Source organism: Emydura macquarii, unplaced genomic scaffold (assembly GCF_026122565.2).
Source record: "Emydura macquarii macquarii isolate MOO-44397 ecotype Brisbane River unplaced genomic scaffold, CSIRO-AGI_Emac_v2 contig_1551, whole genome shotgun sequence".
NCBI lineage: Eukaryota > Metazoa > Chordata > Testudines > Chelidae > Emydura > Emydura macquarii.
Window position 1 is genome coordinate 20,608,345 of NW_027131688.1, and position 24,211 is coordinate 20,632,555.

General features: G+C 43.0%; 1 protein-coding gene across 5 annotated transcripts in view; it reads left to right on the plus strand.

The window, feature by feature from the left end:
• The window catches only part of CDC42BPB (CDC42 binding protein kinase beta), a 159,803-nt gene that overhangs the window by 96,537 nt on the left and 39,055 nt on the right, over positions 1–24,211 (plus strand). For all 5 annotated transcript variants that reach the window (XR_010921157.1, XR_010921158.1, XR_010921159.1 and 2 more), the window contains exons 10-20: positions 4,227–4,393; positions 4,491–4,610; positions 10,621–10,754; positions 13,096–13,338; positions 15,545–15,655; positions 15,947–16,191; positions 16,349–16,454; positions 17,126–17,250; positions 18,462–18,567; positions 23,279–23,427; positions 24,068–24,162. Coding sequence is in view for 2 of the 5 variants with exons in the window: in XM_067555018.1 (XP_067411119.1) it covers positions 4,227–4,393; positions 4,491–4,610; positions 10,621–10,754; positions 13,096–13,338; positions 15,545–15,655; positions 15,947–16,191; positions 16,349–16,454; positions 17,126–17,250; positions 18,462–18,567; positions 23,279–23,427; positions 24,068–24,162 (1,601 nt within the window). In the remaining 3 variants the exon portion in view is untranslated. The remainder of the gene's footprint in view (positions 1–4,226; positions 4,394–4,490; positions 4,611–10,620; positions 10,755–13,095; positions 13,339–15,544; positions 15,656–15,946; positions 16,192–16,348; positions 16,455–17,125; positions 17,251–18,461; positions 18,568–23,278; positions 23,428–24,067; positions 24,163–24,211) is intronic.

Consider the following 24,211-nt stretch of genomic DNA (forward strand, 5'->3'; position numbering starts at 1 on the left):
GAACCCCCTTTCAGGTAGTTAAAGGCTGCTATCAAATCTCCCCTCATTCTTCTCTTCTGCAGACTAAACAAGCTTAGTTCCCTCAACCATTCTCATAAGTCTTGTGCTCCAGCCCCCTAATCATTTTTGTTGTCCTCCCCTGGACTCTCTCCAACTTGTCCACATCCTTTTTTTAGTAGGGGGCCCAAAACTGGACACACTACTCCAAATGCGGCCTCACCAATGCCGAATAGTGGGGAGTAATCATTTCCCATGATCTGCTGGCAATGCTCCTACTAATGCAGCCCAATATGTTATTAGCCTTCTTGGCAATCAGGGCACACTGCTGACTCATATCCAGCTTCTTATCCACTGTAACCCCCAGGTCCTTCTCTGCAGAACTGCTGCTTAGCTCATCGGTCCCCAGTCTGTAGCTGTGTATGTGATTCTTCCGTCCAAAGTGCAGGATTCTGCACTTGTCCTTGTCGGATCTCATCAGATTTCTTTTGGCCCAATCCTCCAGGTTGTTTAGGTCCTTCTGTATCCTATCCCTACCTTCCAGGGTATCTACCACTCCCCCTAGCTTAGTGTCATCTGCAAATTTGCTGAGGGTGCAATCTACCCCATCCTCTAGATCATTAATGAAGATGTTGAACAAAACCGGCTCCAGCACCAATCCCTGGGGCACTCCGCTTGTGACCGGCTGCCAGCTAGACATGGAGCCATTGATCACTACTCGTTGAGCCCTATGCTCTAGCCAGTTCTCTATCCATTTTATAGTCCATTCATCCAACCCATACTTCTTTAACTTGCTAATTAGAGTACTGTGAGAGACCATATCAAAAGCTTTGCTAAAGTCAAGGTATATCACATCTACTGCTTTCCCCACATCCACAGAGCCAATCATCTCTTCATAGAAAGCAATCAGGTTGATCAGGAATGAATTTCCCTTGGTGAATCCATGTTGACTGTTCCTGATCATCTTCCTCTCTTCCAAGTGCCTTACAATGGATTCTTTGAGGACCTGCTCCATGATTTTTCCAGGGATTGAGGTGAGGCTGACCTGGCTGTAGTTCCCTGGATCTTCTTTCCTCCCTTTCTTGAATATGGGCACTGTATTTGCTTTTTTCCAGTCATCAGGGACCTCCCTCAATTTCCACGAGCTTTCAAAGATAATAGCCAATGGCTCTGAAATCACATCAGACAACTCCCTCAGCACCCTCGGGTGCATTGCAATTGGCCCCATGGACTTGTGTATGTCCAATCTTTCTAAAAAGTCTTGGACCTGTTCCTTCAGCACTGTGGGATGTTCACCTCCTTCCCATTGTGTGCTGCCCAGTGCAGTAGTCTGGGAGCTGACCTGATCTGTGAAGACAGAGGCAAAAAAGGCATTGAGTACCTCAGCTTTTTCTACATCCTCTGTCACTAGGTTGCCTCCCTCATTCTGTAAGGGGCCCACACTTTCCCTAATCTTCCTCTTGTTGGTAACATACCTGTAGAAACCCTTGTTGTTTCCCTTCCCTTGCTAACTGCAACTCCAATTGTGCTTTGGCCTTCCTGATTTCATTCCTGCATGTTCGAGCAGCATTTTTATACTCCTCCCTAGTCATCTGACCAAGCTTACACTTCTTGTAAGCTTCTTTTTTGTGTTTAAGGTCACCAAAGACTTCTTTGTTAAGCCAAGCTGGAGGCCTACCATATTTGCTATTCTTTCTGCACATCGGGATGGTTTGTTCCTGTGCCCTCAATAAGGTTTCTTTAAAATACAGCCAGCTCTCTTGGATTCCTTTCCCCCTCATATTAGCCTCCCAGGGGATCCTGCCCATCAGCTCCCTGAGGGAGTCAAAATCTGCTTTTCTGAAGTCCATGGTCCGTATCCTGCTGTTCTTTTTTCCTTTTGTCAGGATCCTGAACTCGACCATCTCATGGTCACTGCTGCCTAGGTTGCCACCCACTTCTCCTTCCCCTACCAAATCTTCCCTGTTTGTGAGCAACAGGTCAAGAGAAGCATGGCCCCTAGTTGGTTGCTCCAGCACTTGCACCAGGAAGTTGTCTGCAACACTATGCAAAAACTTCCTGGATTCTTTGTGCTCTGCTGTATTGCTCTTCCAGCAGATGTCAGGATGATTGAAGTCCCCCATGAGAATCAGGTCCTGTGAACTGGAAACTTTCCCTAGTTGACTGAAGAAAGCCTCATCTACTTCATCCTCCTGGTCTGGTGGTCTGTAATAGACACCCACCCGATATCACCCTTATTGTTCTTGCTTCTAAGCTTAACCCAGAGACTCTCAACTGGCTTATCTCCAGTTTCATACTGGAGCTCAGAGCAATCATAGAGCTCTCTTACATACAGTGCAACTCCTCCACCCTTTCGCCCCTGCCTGTCCTTCCTGAACAGTTTATACCCATCCATGATAGTACTCCAGTTGTGTGAGTTACTCCACCAAGTCTCAGTTATTCCAGTCATGTCATAGTTTCTTGACTGTGCCAGGACTTCCAATTCCTCCTGCTTGTTTCCCAGGCTTCTTGCATTTGTGTATAGGCACTTGAGATAACTACCCGATTGCCCTGCTTTCTCAGTATGAATCAGGAGGCCTCCCCTGCTGCATCCTCCTCCTTCTGCTTCCTTGTGGTGTCCCACTTCCCCACTTACCTTCAGGCTTAGGTCTCCGTCCCCCATCGAACCTAGTTTAAAGCCCTCCTCACTAGGTTAGCCAGCCTGTCTGCAAAGATACTCTTCCCTCTCTTCGTTAGGTGAATCCCATCTCTTCCTAGTAATCCTTCTTCCTGGAACAACATCCCATGATCGAAGAATCCAAAGCCCTCTCTCCGATACCACCTGCGTAACCACGCATTTACTTCCGCAATGCAACGGTCCCTACCTGGGCCTTTTCCTTCAACAGGGAGGATGGATGAGAACACCACTTGTGCTTCAAACTCCTTTATCCTTCTTCCCAGAGCCACATAGTCTGCAGTGATCCGCTCAAGATCGTTCTTGGCAGTGTCATTGGTGCCCACGTGGAGAAGTAGGAAGGGGTAGCGGTCTGAAGACTTGATGAGTCTTGGCAGTCTCTGTCACATCCTGAATCCTAGCTCCAGGCAAGCAGCACACTTCTCTAGTTTCCCGGTCCGGACGGCAGATGGATGACTCCGTCCCCATTAGGAGGGAGTCCCCGACCACCCTTCTGAAGTCACTCAGGATCTTTTTTCTGATAATATATTGGGTAATGAGAAACCACATAACAGCCAAGGAGTGTACAATGGTCTTTCACACACAAGTTAAAGGGCCTTGACTTTGCAAATTACATCAACTCACTGTCCCATGCCTATAGCGAAATGCAAGCCAAAACAAATGATCTCCATGCCTGTGCACAATTAGTAGGATTGAAAATCAACATTGAGAAGAGTAAAACTGTGGTTATCAACACACAACAAGAAACACCAATAACCCTGTCTGGGACAGACACAGAAGATGTCTGATACTTTGCATGTCTTGGCAGCATTGTAAGTACTACAGGGTGGAACAGACCAAGACATTAAAGCTATTATAAAAGCTAAATAACAATATGCCTTTGTAACTCTGAAGCTGATATGCAGAAACAGAAATCTTGCCCTCCAAACTAAACTTTGAATATTTAAAGCCATTTTAAAGCTAGTCTTACTATTTGGTGCTGAAACTTCAACTTAAGACCTTCCTACTTAAACTCTCATAAAAGTTTTCATAAACAGCTGCCTTAGGAAAAAAAACCCAGTATCAGATGGTAAGAAAAAAATATCACAAACAAAGAACTCTGGATAAGGAGGAAACAGAAACTGAAAAGAAATTACAGAACGAAAATGGAGATGGGTAGGACGTACATGGAGAAACGACCTGAATAACGTAACGTAAGACAGGCATTGGACTAGAATGCCTAGAACAGAAGGTGACAAGGTAGGCCAAGGATAGCATGGGAAACACATAATAGAAGCAGAACTGAAAACTATCAAAATAACATAGGAAGAAGCGACTGCAGCAGGAGACTAGCAAAGATGGAAGGCAGTGGTGAAGACTCTATGTTCTGCATATAATAGAAAGGGAATGAGAGAGAAATTGCATAACCTTGGCAGAAGTATGTACAATAGCACTACATTAAGTGTTGTGCTCAGAAATTTAGGTGTAACTTGTGTTGAATTCCAGCATGAAACTGCTGCAGATGATTGTAAATGTTCATTGAAGTATTTTCTGACTCTTTTGTGTTTGGTTGTAGCTTATTATCTGATAGAGGGTCTTTAAGGAGTGTAATGCAGTCCAATGCTGTAATCAAAGACAGGGGTGTGCAACATGACTTAGAGAACAGCTTGCAAATAGAAGCTTATGAAAGGAGAATACAAAAACTGGAGGAAGAAAAACTGGATTTGAGTGGAAAACTGCAAGGTTAGTTGTGTACATTTGCTGAGATTTGCAGATCAGATTATGAAAAGCAGCTGAAGGCTCTTAGTTTGACTGACATTTTTTCCTTATTCAATTTAAGAATCTACACAGACTGTGCAGTCCCTGCCAGTTTCAGCACATGTTCCAGGAAATACAAACCGTGATAAAGAAATCAAGAAGCTAAATGAAGAAATTGAACGTTTGAAGAGCAAAATATCAGGTAAGTGTCTGGCATGACTGATACTCTGACTGGTACACTTCAAGCAATAGTTTAATTCTAATATTAGTCAAAGTAGTAGGAATGCTTGGTTTTATCAATTTGTATTTAATGCACAGTAAGTACAAATAAAGTTATTGATGAATGCTAGTGGAAGGAAAGGATATTTAACAGAATGCTTATATTAGTATAGTCAGTATTTTCAAATAAATGCTCATCTTTCCCCTCAATGTCCTGAGCCTGATAGCACATATTCCACTTGGAGCCAGAAATAGAAGGAATTGGTTAGATAGGTTTAGTTAGATATGTTCTGAATTTGATTTTGCCTGTGCTTTTAATCTTGCCTTTTTTCTCATGGGAAGAAAGGGCATTTCTTCTTCGAGTAGTGTCCCTACTGGTGCTCCACTGCAGGTGTCTGTGTCCCTGCACTGCTGATCAGAGAACTTTGGTAGCAGTGTCCATCCTGCTGTGCTGCTTCCCACCTGCCATGAAGCTAGCCAGTGCACGTGGGTAATCCCATCTCAGTTTCTTCTCAACTGCTCCTGGCTAGAGATGGTACTAGAGCTGTCCGATCACAGATAATTAGCTCTCTTAGAATTACTAGTTCTTCAAGTGCTTGCTCATGTCCATTCCACTATAGGTGTATGCACGCCTCCGTGCACGGTTACCAGAACTTTTTTCCCCTTAGCAGATTCTGTAGGGCTGGCTCCGGCACCCCCTGGAGCCCACACGCATGCCACGGTATATGAGGCGCTGCCAGCCCTACACCCCTTCAGTTGTACGCCCGTGACAGTTGCTGGAACTATACTTGCTTACTTTGCAAGTGCTATTCCCCTTGTTTGGACTTGTTTTTCTGTATTGTTAGATAGTTTGGTTAAGTAGTTGTTAATAGTATAGTTAGAGACGTAAGGTAGTCCCAGGTGGGATTTAGCGAGGCCAGGGTATGCCCTGGTCACTGGGCTTTAAGCCGTGTGCCTTCTGCTGGAAGACCTTCCTGCTCAGTGACCTACACGACAGCTGCCTGAAAACAGGTATAAGATCTGCAAGGCTTTCAAACCAAGGACTCAAAGGGACAGAGAAATCCATTTGAAAGCCTTGCTTATGGAGGCAGCACTTCGCCCGGCCTCCGAGCCCACCCACTCCGTCTCGGTACAGAGTGCACTGTCGGCACCGGCTGCGACTCGACGCTGCGCCGCTTCCCCAGTGCAGAAGAAGAAGAAAAAGCAGCGTGCGGAACGCAGACACTCCCCTGCGCCATTGGTCAGGCAGGGCCAAGCGCTGAGATGCACCGGGGTTGGCCTGTGGAGACCCTTTCTCTGGTATCAATGTCTCCAGTTAGGGAGCCTCCACTGACTCCTGAGAGTGGGAGAGACCCTTTGTCCCTGCCGGCCCCATTGACACCGAAGGCCTCTCAGGCAGCAAGAGCCTTGTTGGCCTTGCCTATGCCCCACCCTCCCCCAAGGGAGAAGGGGCTGGTGTCCCAGGGGAAACCCGCCTTGGGTCCGCCTGAGTGGCTGAGGAGATCCCCTGTATGGGGAGGAAGATATCCCACAGGATGGTCACCTAGGGTGGAGCAGCACCGCTCCCCTAGCAGTTGCTCCAGGTCAGGGACTGACCTGCACTGACATGGGACGTGGAGTCTCCCTCTCGATGCAGACATCGATGCTTGGCACCGGGAGCAGCTCATGATAGGAGACGACACTGGTCGAGGTCCCCAACCAGGCGTAACTCCACAGACAGCTCTCGTTCCCGCTATCACTCCCCAGAACCGAAGAGTTCACCCGCAGGGAGGCGGCACGGAACCTGGTCATCGGGAATGGACTCGTACTGAGGAGTTTGCCCTCACTGAAACAGCGCCAAACCCGGTCGCTGAAAGCCAACATGGAGCCATGGGGCAAGCGGCGCCAAAAGTTGTCAGTACCGAGACGATGTTCCAGTACATCTAGCTCCTCTGAGCGCGACTCCACACACCGGCACCGTTTGCAGCGCCAAAGTCGTCCATCGAGGTTGGCATCGTCGGGAGGGTGTTCTCCAGAAAGACAGAGCGCCTGTGATTCGGGACACCCCCTCTCCCTCGGCTCGGTACTGCAGAACAAGGGCCTCGGACTCCAATGCTGCTTTGGGATCCTCCCGGGGGGGGGGAGGGTAGTCATCGGGCGAGCCACCATCATCAAAAGGTGCCAGAGCCCCCGATGCAGGCACCCCGGCAACCCTCCTTGCCTGTTGAAAGCAGTCTCCCAAGACAACTCAGCACTACTGGATGACTTCAGGGCGCACCAGGAGCTGCTCAAGAGGGTTGCCTCCAACTTGGGGCTGGAGGTGGAGGAACTAAAAGAGGCTACAGACAGTCTCTTCAATGTGCTGGCGGCAGCTGCCCCAGCTCTGGTAGCCCTCCACGTCCATGAAGGGGTCCTCAAAATAGTGAAGACCCTGTGGCAAACCCCTTCTTCGGTGGCCCCAACATCCAAGGCGGCAGAGAAGAAATATCATGTCCTGGCCACAGGCACTTCCTTCGCTTCATGGAGGCTGGCTCCCACTACCAGTTCACAGCTTTACCCTTTGGCCTTTCTTTGGCCCCAAAGGTGTTTACAAAGTGCATGGCGGTAGTGGCAGCCCACCTCTCAGTTCCTCTCGTGAGGAACGACGAGGCAGATTGCCTCAGTCGGTCGTTTCTATCCCACCACGACTGGTCACTACACCCAGAGGTGGTGTCTATGATCTTCCGGACATGGGGCTCTCCCCCGGTGGACCTTTTCACGTCGGCCTGCGACAAAAAGTGCCCACAGTTCTGCTCTCTCCGTGGTCAAGAGACAGGGTCAATTTCCAATGCTTTCCTCATGGACTGGTCAGGGAGCCTCATGTACGCGTTCCCACCCATTCCCCTCCTGTTCAGGGTCCTGCTAAAGATCAAGAGGGACAGAGCGGACATTATCCTGATCACTCCAGCCTGGCCGAGATAGCATTGGTTCCAGCTGGACTTCTCAATTGCCCCACCTCTGGAGCTCCCGAGACAGCACTACCTCCTGTTCCAGGACCACGGTCACCTGTTGCACCCGGACCTGGATTCCCTGCATCTTATGGCCTGGAGGCTGTGGGGCTGACGGAACATGAGCGAGCTCCATCAGCCGCTAGAGGGGAGATGGCTGTTCTCCCACCCGATGTTGGTCAGGTTCCTTAAGGGGATGAGAGGCTCTATCTGTAGATCCATGATCCGGTGCCTCCCTGGGATCTCCGCCTGGTCTTTTCACAACTCACGGGGCCCCCCTTCAAACCCATGGTTTCATGCCCTCTGCTCCTGCTTTCCTGGAAGGTGGCCTTCCTGGTGGCCATTACCTCTGCAAGGAGGGTCTCCGAGATTAGGGAGCTGACCTCGGAGCCCCCTTATATAGTGTTTTATGAAGATAAGGTTCAGTTGAGGCCGCACCCGGCCTTTCTGCCCAAGATGGTTTTCTAATTTCATTATAATGAGGATATTTTTCTCCATCTTTTTCCCAAACTTCACGGTTCAGAGGAGAGGAGGTGGCACTCGCTGGACGTGAGATCGGCCTGGACTTCTACATGGAGCGTACAAAGCCGTTCCAGAGATCAATGCAACTCTTCATCACAGTGGCCAACCGGATGAAAGGCTCACCTGTCTCCACCCAGCGCATCTCCTCGTGGATAACATCGTGCATCAGGTTCTGCTATAAGCAGGCGAAGGTGCCGCTTCTGGGAACCATCACAGCACACTCAACCAGAGCTCAAGCTTCGTCTACAGCCTTTCTGGAGAGAGTGCCTGGGCAAGACATCTGCACAGTCGCCACTTGGTCATCGGTGCATACCTTCACGTCTCACTACGCCATTATCCAGCAGACAAGAGAGGACGTGGGATTTGGCAGAGTGGTGCTGAGGGCAACTCATCGGTAACTCCGACCCACCTCCAAAGATACTGTTTGTTAGTCACCTATAGTGGAATGGACATGAGCAAGCACTCAAAGAAGAAAACAAGGTTACTTACCAGTAACTGCTGTTCTTCGAGATGTGTTGCTCAGGTCCATTCCACAACCCATCCCACTACTGCTGGAATTGGCAGAAAGAAGAGACTGAGGGGGCATAGGGCCGGCAGCGCCTCATATACCGTGGCATGTGGGTGGGGCTCTAGGGGGCGCCAGAGCCGGCCCTATGGGATCTGCTAAGGGGAAAAAAGTTCCGATAGCCATGCATGGAGGCATGCACACACTTATAGAGGAATGGACATGAGCAATACATCTCAAAGAACAGCAGTTACTGGTAAGTAACTTTGTTTTTTGGCTTCTTTTGAAGCCTTTTTTTCTCTTTGCTTCATTTACATTTTATTGTGGCTGTTGCATCCCCCGCCCCTCCTCAAAAAACATAGAATAAAGAGGAAAAGAAAAGGACTTTGTCTTCCATTGACCCTCTGTGGGGTGAGACCCCTCCATGACCAGGGTATGCCTGTCTCATTGAGCTTCAAAAATTGCCTGAGTTGCAAGGAATCTATCCCAGTGGGCACTCGCAGTGCATTCGCTACCTGAGTGCACAAGGTGAGTAACTTCTTGTGTGGTCTTAGCTATATTTAAGGGAAGCATTGAAAAGAAATTGTATGATAGTTTCAATGTTTTGAGCCCACGCAATACATTTTCACCAAGCGATGTTTAAGACAGGACAGGTTGGAAAAGGCAACTACTCAAGTCTTACCTGAAAGAAAGGCAACTGTTGGATCCAAATCAATTATTTGAAACTATGCTGTTTGACCACCCTATTCTGTTCATCCATGTAAACATCTCCCAGAAAACATGAGGTCAGTTTTAGGAAACCTTAAAAAGAGGGGAATGAGAGCTACTTTTCAATTAGTGCTAGCTAAACTTTCAGCCTTAATGAAGCTTTACTATAGAGGCTCACTTTCTTTCTTTCTTTCTTTCTTTCTTTCTTTCTTTCTTTCTTTCTTTCTTTCTTTCTTTCTTTCTTTCTTTCTTTCTTTCTTTCTTTCTTTCTTTCTTTCTTTCTTTCTTTCTTTCTTTCTTTCTTTCTTTCTTTCTTTCTTTCTTTCTTTCTTTCTTTCTTTCTTTCTTTCTTTCTTTCTTTCTTTCTTTCTTTCTTTCTTTCTTTCTTTCTTTCTTTCTTTCTTTCTTTCTTTCTTTCTTTCTTTCTTTCTTTCTTTCTTTCTTTCTTTCTTTCTTTCTTTCTTTCTTTCTTTCTTTCTTTCTTTCTTTCTTTCTTTCTTTCTTTCTTTCTTTCTTTCTTTCTTTCTTTCTTTCTTTCTTTCTTTCTTTCTTTCTTTCTAGTAGAGATGTAGATTTGTTTGAGCACATCACTCTCAAATTTCCACAGCTCTCAAATCTGTCATCTCTCACTTCATAAAAGCTTCGCTCTGCCTTCCTTCCAGATTCCTTATATCAAATCATATTTTTTCCTCTTCAGACATCCTCCTAAATGAAAATGTGAACATCCATGTTGATGTAGCACCCAATTTCCTGGCCTCCAATTTCAAATGTCCTCTTGACTCATTGGCTTCACACTCATTCATGGAGATATCCTTATCTTAGCCATGACTAATCTTCCTTCCTTCCTTCTTTCTACAACATATTACTTCAGTATCAATGGTCATTTCCTTAAAAGTCTTTCTCTAGACTGAGCAATCCCAAATCCTGTCCTAAATTGAGGATAGTGCCCTGCTTAAAACCCATTCCTGTGTATTGCAGGATGGCATTAAATGACCCAAAAAATACCACTGTTCAAACTCTTTCATCTGGGAGATGTCTGTCTCCATGACACAAGATCCTTTGATAGAGACAGAAGAGTAAAAGTAAAAGTGAGGATGAATCCTTGGTGCGGAGAAGTTGGCTAGAAGGCTCTCCTGATTGGGGAAGAGGAAGAAGAATTATTTAAACTCTTTAACACATTCTAGCAAAAGTTAGTGGTTTGTTCATGTAACATTGCTTCTTATGCTACTGGTGTAAATCTGGGAGCAAGTATACTTAGTTTGAATTTCTGTTGAATTTCTGTTGAATTACAGATTCAAATAGACTAGAACGACGGTTTGCAGGTGAAGTTTCGCTTCGTCAAGAACATGAGGATTCCACACAAAGGCTAAAAGGACTTGAAAAGCAGTACAGAACACTAAGGCAGGAGAAGGAGGACCTTCATAAGGTAATGGTCCTGAGTATATTCCTTAAAAACGGTCACTTCAGGTAGCACAAGGATAGATTTGGCCAAGTGACAGCATTCCCTTAATGCTTGAAACAATGCTTTCCCATTTTGTTCAACAGCACATTAGTGCACCCATTCACTTAATCAGTAATAGAGTGGCAGGATGAATAATAGCTGTCCAACGAAACGTATCTACACCGCACGTTGGTAGGTATTGACATAATTTTAAAATTGCTTTCTATTAGTATTTAAGGCATTAGTCTATTCTATTTTTTTTTGTATGTTCATGATATCTCTGATGAAATAGTGGAAAGTCGAAAAGCCAGATAGTGAGGGAAAACAGCCTAGTTTGTGTTGGCTAATAGACAGTATAATTTATAAAGCTAACCCAGACTTGATGTATCCAGGAGGGTGGAGATTAGTTTTTTCTAACTTTTAAAAAATATTGCTTTCCAAAGAAGGATCAGTTTAGCTGATTCTTTACTCTCAAGATACTGAAATATCCACAGAAGTTTAAATTGCAAATCTATGGGTAATAATAAATTCCAGACTTATTGAAAAGTATTTATATAAATATTTAATTCAGTAAGTTTAGCTGGGTAATGATTCCTCACTGAGCCCACTGCCACTGTTTGTAATAAGTGAAAATTTAATATTTTTGATAAAGAAATAATATGCCAACACTATAGCATTTAAGTGATTTTTTAAAAAAGATTGTTGTCCTGCTTCAATGTGCAATACTACGTATATTCTATTCAGCGCATAATTTTTCGTGCTGTTCTATTTTAAATGTAATAGAGTATATTATCTTACAATGTTGTACTTTGTTATTTCACCACAGTAGTTTAATTATTTCAAGGTAACTAACTATACATGATGTGTTTTTAAAGTGTTCTGTATTTTCAATGATATTGCAAAAAATCTACATACTTTCAAATGGTTAGCTTTGGATATTGGGTTTGGAAAGTTTGAGTAGCCATAAATTTCAGTTGGCATTTCAGTTCAGTGGAAGCAACCCACAGGTCAAAATGTCTGAAGTTTGGAAGAAACTTTTGCATCATAGGAGGCAAGTTTTTTAAAGTCTCTTCCTCCTTGTTTCTCTGAACCACTACTAAAGCTTATACACAAGAGGATGTGAGTAGAGAGTTAGCCAGTTTTGCTCCTCTTGACGTGAACACCTGTCTTATGCAGGTCATTGAGTATCTTAATTTCAGCAGTCATGACAAAAACTTGACGCTGGAATTAGCGAAGTTATATATGTTTTTTTCCTGACTGCTGGTTCTGTCCAATTCTATCATTTCTAATGTATGTTCATTATCAAGTATTATGGAGTATGCACTGTTCTGTATGGTAAGCTGGTCATTTCTAGCTTAGGTTCCTCCACAAAGGGAGTGTGGCTTTTACAATACGTTCCACCAAAGTATTGAAACTTCTTCATTCATTTTGTCTGTGGAATTTTGCTTAAGATTTTCTTGAAGAATTTCATAAGTTTTGCTAAACTCGTAGTGCTTATACTCGTAGTTTGCATTTAACTCTTGATCTGATGGCATTATATGCTTGTTTAGTCTAACTAGGCTTGTTTAGTCTGCAGAAGAGAAGAGTGGAGGGGGATTTGATAGTGGCCTTCAACTATCTGAAGGGAGATTCCAGGGAGAATGGAGCTAGACTGCTCTTCATGGTGGCAGATGACAGAACCAGGAGCAATGGTCTCAAGTTGTAGTGGGGGAGGTCTAGATTGGATATTAGGAAAACTTTTTCACTAGGAGGGTGGTGAAGCACTGGAGGTGCTAGGGAGGTGGTGGAATCTCCATCTTCAGAAGTTTTTAAGGCCTGCCTTGACAAAGCCCTGGCTGGGATGATTTAGTTGGAGTTGGTCCTGCTTGAGCAGGGGGTTGGACTAGATGACCTCCTGAGATCCCTTTCAACCCTAATATTCTACGATTCTGTGTTGGAGTTCTTTTTTTTTTTAAAGAGTTGTGCTATTATGCAAGCACATGGCACTAAAATGAGAACTGCCTTGGGATGGTGATACATTTTGTGCCTTCTCCTCAGCCAGTAACTCTTATGGAGATGGAATATAAGCAGTTGCATGAAGGGAAGTGACTAATTTATCTGTGCAAATCATGAGAGACATGTGGACAAAGCTACACAAAGAGGAATGCCAAATTAGAAGTGGCACAATATTTAAACTCTGCATGACACTGGATTTCTTCATTTTTTTTAAATTAGAAAAATACATATAACAGTTAACTTTAAAGTAAAGACTGTTTATCATATCCAGTGTGCTTTTTTCTGGGAGAGGAGATGTGGAGATTTTTAATTTTCTCTTTTACTTTACCAGCAACTTGTGGAAGCTTCAGAAAGATTAAAGGCACAGTCCAAAGAACTGAAGGATGCCCATCAGCAAAGAAAGCTAGCCATGCAGGAGTTTTCAGAGCTCAATGAGAGAATGGTAGACTTGCGCTCTCAAAAACACAAGTTCTCCCGACAGCTTCGTGACAAAGAGGAAGAGATGGAAGTGATCATGCAGAAAATTGATTCTATGAGACAGGACATTCGTAAATCTGAGAGAGCCAGAAAAGAGGTAACTTAGCATAATATTTAAGGCTAACATGGTTCAGCTGCTTCTTACACTTGAATTAAGTCATACTTAATGAAAGTAAAAAACCCAATGTAACCATAATTTACATTGGGTCTATAAGTTGGCGTGGCATCTCTGACATGTTTTATTTAAGTTGCAGAGTACGTCTTAAAGGGGTCTCTGTATATTTAGTAGTTTACGAAGAAGTTACTGCGGTGTAGTGTTTTTCTCATGTATTCTGATTGCTTGTAATCCAGTGAAAATATATTCTTCTTACAGGCTCAGCTTCTCCTTAAAAATACCAAGAGATGCAGTTGTCTTGAAATCTAGTAAATTCCAAAGGTCAAAGCAGTTTATGCTGAGTACCCCTGCCTATTTCCTCTTCTTTACATGTTTTTCTTTTCCGTGGCTGTATGAAAGAGAAGGGAAACAGTAGAACAGACAAAACAAAGTACTTTCAAATTCAGAAAGTAAGCAAAGTGAAAGTCATAGTTTCCTCATCATTTTTAATTAGTTATCTTGGTGTAATAACTAGGTTAAAAAAATTCAATGAGTCTGTTTTTAAGTTCACTACACAACCACCATCATTTGATTATTAGTATTATCATATGGCCTGGGAACACTGATCATGGACCAGGACCCTGTTGTGCTAGATGTTGTACAAACGCAAAACAAAAAGACAGTCCCTGCCCCAAAGAGCTTACAATATAAGTATAAGACAAGAGACAGCATGTGGATAAAGACAGAAAGGGAAGTACAAGGAAACAAAGGAGCAGTGTTGGTCTGGATGATGGACAATATCAGTGCTTCTGGTTTAATGTAGGCATCATGATAAAGGAGTTTTAAGGAGGAATTTCAAGGAAGGATAATGAGGTAGCTTTGTGGATATTCACTAGGAGCTCCTCCCAAGCACAGAGGTGCTTGTTGGAAAATTTAAGACGTGAGCGATGAAGGCTGGATCATTATGGGCCAATTGGGCGTGGGCGTAGACATTTCATTAGTGAATGAAAGATTGGGTCGTGATAGGTCATGAAGGGCCTTGTTATCCTTTCTGACCCTACTTTCCTTTTTGCCCCAAACATCTAGGCTATGTCCAAATGTTGCTGCTTTTTCATTTACAACATTTCCATCCAGGCCCTCATGATGTCCTGTGTAGGTGCTTGCAAACTCCTCCATTCTAGCTTCTTGATATCCACTCTCAAGTTCATTCAAAGTGCAGCAGCTAAAATAATCATCTTTACCCATGAATTTGAATGTCTTTTAAAGTTCCTCTGTTCACTCCCTTCAAATTAAAGCTTATCCTACATTTTAGATTTTTTACAACTCTGCCCCTCTTATAGACTCAGACTTTAAGGCCAGAATGTACCATCATGATCAACTAGTCGAACGACCTGCACATTGCAGGCCACAGAAGCTCACCCACCTGCTTCTATAGTAGACTTATCTGCGCTTATAACTTAGAGTTGGCTCTTCACCATCTTTGCCATGGTTGATTGCCTGTTTATCCACTTCTACAACAAGTCTCTTCCATGCCACCTTTACAAATCGAGTTCTCTTCCTTAACTAGGCTGTAAAGTCATTGTCCTCTCCTTGAAATCCTTCAAGAACCACTTCTACTGTTATTTCAAAGTGACTATATCTTCATAAGAAAGAAATAAAGAAAATAGTCTAATCACTTTATACTGTACAGTTTTGTGAGACAGAATAGTCAAATGCTTGGTATAAAATTACTTTCAGATTAACTGGCCATAAAAGGTGAGCATTTTAGAAGAAGCTGACTTGGATGTTGGTGTGTATTTTAAAATGCAACTGAACTATAAACTTAAGGAGCCTATCCTGTGCCATTGTTATTGCCACAGAGACTTAGATGCCTCACTCCCGCTTGTTAGTATTAATGGGGATTACATGATTTTCCCATACAGATGTTGTATGTTCTTGATTTATATTTAACTCTGACATGGGTTACAGTATGCCTACTAGCTAATGTAGTGGTGGTGTTTGGCCTACAAAGGGAATGAGTCTTGCTTGAAAGACTTGTCTTGAAAGATAGTAGCCATAGTGTGGACTGCAAGACTTAGAAAGACAGGAGGTAAAGAAAGATTCATGATGGTTCCAAAGACCCAAAAGCTGCCTGGAGGAGAGGAACGGAACAGTGTAGCTACAGCTGGCTTTCTGCTTTTGACATAATTTATCCTTTTCCTTTTCTCAGCTGGAAGCTCAACTTGAGGATGCCACAGCAGAAGCATCAAAGGAACGCAAGCTTCGTGAACACAGTGAGGCTTTCTCCAAGCAGCTGGAAAATGAACTGGAAGCGCTAAAGGTACCATTATTTTAAAAATGCAAGATACAGGGAAATGGATGCCCTTCTCACTACTGATGTAAGACCAAACCTTCAATAATTTTGCTTATCTAAACGTGATCATCTGTGGCACATTGTGTGTTCTTTAACTGAATGCGACTTTTATGGAAACCTAACATGGTCTGTAAGATCTACTTGCTTTTATCAAACTCTTTTCCCTTAGACTGTGTTATTGATGTTAATCTCTTGGCTTTAGTCTAGAAAAAATTGGGTCATCCTTTCCTGATAATTTGCACTCTCTTGCTTCTGCAGCTAAAGCAAGGAGGCCGGGCAGCAGGTGCCACCTTAGAACATCAGCAGGAGATTTCCAAAATGAAGTCAGAACTAGAAAAGAAAATCTTGTTCTATGAAGAGGAGTTAGTCAGGCGAGAGGCATCCCATGTCTTGGAAGTAAAAAATGTAAAAAAGGAGGTGCATGACTCAGAAAGCCATCAGCTAGCACTGCAGAAAGAGATCATGATGCTAAAAGATAAATTGGAGAAGGCAAAACGAGAGCGGTAAGGGTCTGTATGAAACCACTTTGCTGGAGAAAGCCTTTTTTTCCCTTCACTACTTTGGTGGGATTTTGAGAACCTAACTCCCCTAGTGCCTTTTGAAAATCCCAGCCACCCCCAGTGGTCTGTAAAGTTGTAAATTCTCTGTTTTTTCCCTCAGACACAGCGAGATGGAGGAGACAGTAGGAACAATAAAAGAGAAATATGAGCGAGAAAGAACCATGTTCTTTGAAGATAACAAAAAGTTAACAACAGAAAATGAAAGGGTAATTAGTATAACCATTGTCTGAAACAAGCTACAATTACTCTTCTTGAAAACTAGTGTTCTGTTCATCACTTAAATCTTGTTACCTTTTAAGTCACTCTAATATTGTGATAATTCTCTATAAAACTTGCTAACCATAGAAGAAACCATAAACATGAAAAAATCCCATTTTTAACGCATTAGTATGAATAGGAGTAATTCTGACTGTCGCAAATGTATGCCAGGGACCTAGGCAAATCAGTTTCCTCTTCAAGACATCTCTCTGCATATTCCCACTTGTGGGATCGGTGCCTCCTGATGTTGAGCGGTGGAATTTTATGAAGAACAATGTCTGTTGGAGACACTTGCCTCTCTCTCATGGAGTACTCAGGGGGTTTTAAAGGAGGAGTGATGCCAACCATGCCCCAAGCTTGGATTGCACCGTGTCCTAGGTTTTTCTGTTAATTTCTCCTGTTCTCATTTCCCTTGTTTGAAGTGGCATATGAACCTGAGTACTACTACACCTGGAAGTCGCACTCATAGAGCCTAATAAAAGCATTTTCCCAAGGTTATATTGATTTGGCAGAACTTTTTAATATCCTGGAGTGGTGGTGTTTGTGTATATTCCACATGCATAATGACTGAAAGTGACATAAATTGCAGGTGAAAACAACTGATCGCTTTTTGTTTCAGCTTTGTTCCTTTGTGGATAAATTAACAGCACAAAACAGGCAGCTAGAAGATGAGCTCCAAGACTTGGCAGCAAAAAAGGAATCGGTTGCTCACTGGGAAGCTCAGATTGCAGAAATTATTCAGTGGTATGTACTATTCAGAAATCCAGATGATAATCTTCAACTTTTGAAGTACAGATAAGGCCTTTTTAAAATAACCAAGTCTTCTGTGGATTTTGAAGATTGGTGAAAATTATACATTGATGTGGTTGTTAGTGAGCTATTTTGTCTTTTGCTTTCCAGTGGATTAAGTAGTAGGATTTTTTCATTTTGCACCAAATTACTGCCATACAATATTAAGTGCGCAGAAAGGTGATTTCAGTGTGAGTTCAAGTAGAACTTTAAAATGATTTAAAAATCACTAATCTTGGTTTCCTCTAGAATTTTCTGACTAATTCACTCAGGGCAACTGCTAGAATTTACAGGGTTCAGGACAAGGTGTCAAAGCAGGGGGTCCCCATTGTAGCAGTTTTGTCCCCAGCGTCATCGCTTGCAGCACCCAAAGGACTCAGTGCCTCTTGTATTTCCTCCTTCGATTTTTAGTATTCTCAGCCTCACACAGACAGGCACTTGCAGACAGGCAGGCGTCCTCCCTCTTGCACACAATTCCTATTCAATGGTACCTTCCTGGTTTGACAGGCTATGTGAAGGTTTTTTTAAGAGTGTATAAGACATGCAGGCATGTCTACACGCATCCAGATGTGCTCACCTTCCTCCTGCTCATGAGGCTTGGTGGTGATGGAGGCTAGGCCTAAAGAGCTAAGATTCTCAGCAAGAAGTTTCTTGTCCCTGAAGTGACCTTTAGGCTTGAAAAGAATCTTTCAGATAATGAAGTGGGGAGGAAAAGGGCTCTGAGGGCATGTTCATATGCTTTTCTGGGCCTTGAGAGAAGGAGATCTGGAGGACGCCCATAGAGATCAGCTCCTGGCAATTCATGGAACAAGCAGATCAGGCTCCTGCAGTAGTAGCGAACCTCAGTATGGTTCCTGTTGACTGCTAGAGGGGAAGTTATCATGGAACAACTTAGCAAGGCAACACCTAGCAGCATCCAGAAGTAGGGGTCCAGCTGAGGAGAATTCCTAAAGAAGGCAAAGCTAGGCTTCATCCTGGGACTGGCAATTTCCCCAGTGCTCTATCACTGCTTGTGACCCTAAATTCAATACAAATACTCTTGTAGATATTTGGCAGTAAGATAGCTTTGTTTCATGGTGCATTAGCCTGAGTATGAAAATGTTTATATTTTCTCCAGCATCTAAACATGGTCATGCTTAAGTAACTGCTTTTTAATTGCACTCTAGGGTAAGTGATGAGAAGGATGCACGTGGATATCTTCAGGCTTTAGCTTCCAAGATGACAGAGGAACTAGAGTCATTGAGAATCTCTAGTCTGGGCTCAAGAACATTGGTAGGTCAACAGCAAGCATTCAGAAGGTTTTCTGATTCTGGGTGTCTAAAATGCTTAATACTGAGCTTCATTCACTTCCATGCTCATTTACAAATCCTCTTATTTATCAAGAAAGGGTATAGCATACAAATAGCCATAGGTGTTGTCTTAATAGACTGCATGCTTTGATGATCCTTTCTAATTTGCCACTTTATTTGTGAATCCCACCATTGTGACGGTTCTTGGGGTACCCAGGCCAATGAGTCACCTTGTTATCCTTGTCTCTAGTGAGAGGGAGTCTTTCTCATAGTAGTTGAGTGTCAGCTCCTTGACACTGCCAGCCCTTCAGCCATTCTCACTCTCTCCTCTCTGCTTATGCCAGCCCTACCTTCCCCTGGCAGGTTAACAGTAGGTGCACCCAAATCCCTTTGAATCAGTCATTCCCCTGTGGTATCCAGCCCCTGATACTGGCTACTCACAGAAATTCCAAATCCTCTGTACCCAAAGGTGCAGTGTATTCCAATTTTACCTTAAACCACTGCTCCTATGAACCACACGGTACTTGTGAGCACTTACGATAAAAATGGATTTATTTAAGAATTAAGATTTAACTAAAAACGAGAGAATGGTGGAAACAAGTAGTTACAATATAAAACAAAATCATAAACCATGAACCTGAGTCTACACTCATCAATACCTTTCCTATATAATAAAATAGATTTTCTCACCAAAGCTCCCTCTGTTGCAGAGCTAGCTGGTTTCTCAAGAACCAGGATCCAAATGTTCATCAAAGCACCCCCCTCTGCCAGGCGTTTTCCTCAGTGAATAGATGCAGAGTGCTTTTCCCTATTATTTTGTACTGAAAGCAGCCGTTTGTTTCTGTTCACAGGCAGAGCAAACCCCTGCCTTGTTGTACAGTATCTTTTCTACCTTTAAATGGTTTTGGTGGTTTGTTATGTCAGATGGTTTCCCTTTGACTTTTCTGGAATGTGCAAGGGTAGACAGTGGAACCCTCCATTATCTTACTAGCTGATTAGGGAGGGGTAACAATTCCCTCTGGCTTGTATAGATCATCATTGAGACACACTACCTCCTGGTGACTGATTTCTGCTCCAAGTGTTTAAAGCATACCTTCAATATAAATACATTGTTCCTTCAATATTATCAATCCATACATCTCTGAGTTATTGAGTCATGACAATTTACAAGCTTTCTGTAGATACTTTGCATGTTACTCTTTATGGATAAACATCCTATAAGACCTATTTGGTGTAGTAAGTTTGTCAGGTCTGAGATGAGAGCTGTTCGCAAAAAAGAGGGGACCTTTGCCAAGGAGTCTGTCACAGCCACGCAATCCAAATTTGAAAAATTCTGTATTTTGCTTGTTGCTAATACCTGGGATCAGGAAGAAATTTTTCCTTATGTCAAAATGTTAAGCAGCTAGTTACATTTATTTATATTTCACAATAGATTTGCCTAGCTCTCTTAAACAAAGAAAGAGGGAGTCCCTGCTGAGAAAAGCTTACAGTCCTAAGGGCAAAATTGTCTTTTCCTTAGCACCTGGCAAGCCCAAGAATGGGGAAGGAGAGCAGCATCATGGGGCCTCTTACTTCCCATCCACCTCACCCAACACCGTGGCCAGCACACAAGGGGCCAGTAACCTGCTACTGGTGTATACTGGTAACCAGAGGCATAGTTTGACTTCTATATTTGGAGAGTAGTTGGGGTGTTTAACCAGGTGCTAATGCTCAGGAGCCCCTAGCCGGGGGGGCTTGGAAGCCAGGGCTAGAAAGCAGCCCACCTCCAGGAGCGGGGCTGCCCCACTCCTGCATATGGGTTTCCTGTTGACTCAGAGCCATCCCTGCTCAGTTACATGGTGCTGCCAGGCCCCCTCCTTGCACACAGCTGGTGGAGCCAAGCCAGTCAAGTGACCTCGGAGGCCAGGCGAGCTGCGCCCCATGGGGAGAGGTGATTTTATGGATTTTAAATGAGCAGTTGTTTTCAGTATGTGGATTTTTATTTATTTCATGGTACTCTTGTTGTGCAGTATGTGTTTGCTTCAGTTGTCTGCTGATTTTATAGGAATTAATGTTTATTTCAGCATAGGAATGTCTGACCAGGTAGTCTCATTAAATTGTCCATCACCGGGTGGTTGCTCTGCTTGAGAGCGCCCATGCAGAGTTGATAGAACTCATTGCTGTGAATTTATCTGAGAGCAAACATTCATTTACAACATGTCTTTCCAGTCCTGGGGCCCGATCCTGGAATCCCTCACTGATGGGTATAGTATTTACACTAGGAGCAGTCCCACAGAAGTCAATGGGCTGGCCTCAGTGGAATTTGTAGACTTGGGCCCCTTCGGTACATATTGAAAAGGGGCAAACCCCTTTCTCTAAGAGGCAGCAAGAAAGGATTCCCCTGTGCTTAGCCTCGCCCTGTATCACCAATTGATCTCTTGATGCTAATAAGAAGAGGTGATCCCTCTGATCCCAGCAGGTCTCATGCAATCCACAGGATCTTAGGGGGGAGCCTGCAGTGGGCCACGGCCTCCCTGTGCTGGGGGCAGCCGGTAAGAAGTAGAGCTCCCCATTCAGCACACCTAGGCTTTGCTCCTATTCTTGTGCTTGGAGGGAGTCATGTATTGGGAGCCTCTCATCCTGCCAGGGAGCTGCTGTTAACCAGGGTTCTTTGACCCAGTAACTTTTAGTCTCTGCAAGTTGGTATCAGGAAATAAACCAAAGGAAATGCAGTACATCCACCTGCTATATGGCTGGCACAGACAAACCAAAGCTAAGTGCTTTTAACTTAAAGCTTTACTTCATTGGTCTCCAGCAATTCCCAAATAAATCACTTTTACTGGAAGTTTCCACTTATTAGTCTTAAGCACATACAAATATAAGAGGTGGTTAGAGTACCCCAAAACTTGATAGTTATCCCACAAGTCTGAAGCAGTCTTTGGGGGAATCAGTCACAGATTTCCGGGTGGCCGGTCCTTCCATCTGTGCCTGGAGATCTTTTCAATGTGTCCACGAAGTGATCTGTCTGTATCAGACTGGCTACCTCCCTGTTATACCCCAAGAATTACAGAGATGTCAATCAAAGAATGTTACGTAGCTGACCAAACAAATCAATCGCTGGGCAGAAGCAGGAGTTAGAGACATGTCCCTTAAAATACAAAAAAATTGTTAAACGAGCAGTTTTAAGGTGTTAGTCTGATAACTACATTTCCCCAAACCAACAATTCTAAAATATATCCAGACTTCCTGTTTTCAGACATTCACCCCATCACTTCACTTGATCACTGTCTGCCTCCTCTCTTTTGGTTTGCCAAGTTCCTGCAAAGGCCTGAAAATGGCTAAAAGCAGCAAGCAAAACAATTGGCCGTCCAGTTGGTAGTTTGGGATGGGCAACGCCCCCCATGCCTTCCCCGTCTCCTCCCCATGCTGGTAACAGATTACATTCCCTTCCCCTCCCCAAGGCAGAGTAAGTGGGAAGCAAGAGAGCAAATTGTGGCTCATAATTTCCACCAAGGCTTATCCCTGGGGTAGTACAGCTGTGCACCACCACCCCTTGCTTGGGGTAGAGAGTGAAGTTCAGCCTAGCCCTGAGTGACAACAAGCGCAAGATGGGGAAGTGGTAATTTAAGGGAGATAGTGGCAATTTGCTTTTTGCCTGCTGTCAAAATATAAAAAGCAAATGACATACTATAGCAAGGATGATTTCATAGACTAGAAATTTGCTCTGAATTAATAATCACATCTTTGGAGCAAACTTCAGTTAAGTCTTCAGTCAAGTATGTGGAAATGAAACAAGGTATTGCTTTTTCCAAATTTTCTTTTGCTACTGAGATTCTTTGGAGCACTTGCTCGTGATCTGTGGAGAGCTAGATGGTCAACTAGGGTTGCTTTCCTTGTTTTCAGCTGCTAAACTTCATGAGAACAAAAAATAACTTTGGAAAAGAATACTTAAATGTAAGAAATTGCTGTAGTTGCCATGGTTATTTGGTTTGTATGATCTTGAGTGGGTGGATAGGTGTTCATGAGACAATCTCTATTAAGACACAATTCACGCTATGAAAATGTTTGAGAACCTCTGTAATAAGGAAACCTTGAAAAATTATCTTTCTTAGAAAATCAAAAATACCATTTTGTGGTAATAAAATGCAACGGAACTAATCCATATCTTAAATTAGTATAGAATGTACAACAATATTAAAAAAATCTTTAAGTTTTTCAAAGGGACACTGACAATTAAAAAGCCTGTCATTGTAAACAAACAAGTTTGTACCTATGTCAGTTACAACACACCCTTCTAACATTCTAAAACTCCAATTTCACTGTACTCTTTTTTACTTTTCTCTCAGTGAATGAGAGAATTCTCTCACAATGAAAATCAGTGAAGTCACTTTCACCTTTGTTCATAATCATTTTCATTTTCAAATTTTTAGTGTTGCAGAGTTTGGGTTTCAAGCACCATTAATTGATTTAAAAGCTATTGTCTGAACACTTTTATTGTCTGAACACAATAAAAGCCTGTTTTACAAAATGTAAATATTGGGCCAATTTTGACAGTGTCCATTTAAACTCTTTCCTCATAACAATGAAAGTGTTAGTATGTGATTTAAATAAAGATCTCTCGAGGATGAGAGGTTCAGTGGTCTTTGTTTTTGTGAACAAAACAGGAAACTTACTTTAGAGGGTTGATGTTAATGTTCAATAACTTATTGCAATAGGATCCACTTTGGAAACTGCGACGCAGTCAGAAGCTGGATATGTCAGCAAGGCTTGAACTGCAGTCTGCTCTGGATGCAGAAATACGTGCCAAACAGCTAATTCAAGAAGAGTTACGAAAGGTTAAAGATGCAAACATATCCTTTGAGAGGTAATAAATCACTGAAGCCTGCAGTCTTGTTCGTCTGAATGTTTTAATGTTCCAAGTGACCCTTAATGTGCCAATCTTAGCTACTTGTTCAAATTACGAACACTTTTTAATTTACCCTTCTTTATGCCAAGAATCCCACACCTTGACAGAAAATAATGTGGTTCATTACAGGTTTCTTTCCCAACTTCATTTAAAAATTCTAAAGATTTCGTGAAGTAATTTTTAAAATAAAGCATCATACCCAAATGAATGGATTGGTGGTAATGTGTGTGGATCTTTGCCATACATTAGAAATGGGTCCAGAAGCAGCATCAGAAATCCCCTTTTTTAGACCAACTGGAGAGAGGATGGTATCGTAGGGGAAGGAAGACCATCCTACACAGAGAATATCCTCAGTTAGCTACCACCTGAAATATCAGTGATGAGAATTATTTAGGTTATCTGAATCTCTCCCTGGCTAGCATGGTAGTGAGATTGTAATTCACGGGGATGGGGGAAATGATCAGCCTTAAAAAAAAGGTAGGTGTTGCCAAAGCTGAGAGGCAAAGGGGGACTACTGCCAGTAAAAACAACAACATAAAATTATGTATTAGATTTCTTGCCTTCCAAATATTTTATGGTTTTCACATTATTATTTTAGTAAGCTGAAGGAATCTGAAATAAAAAATCAGGAACTATTGGAAGAAATAGAGGGGTTGAAGAAAAAGCTGGAAGAAAAATACAGAACAGATACAGGTAATTAAAGTTAGTATTAGAATTATTTTTTAGCTTATTATCTGTAGTG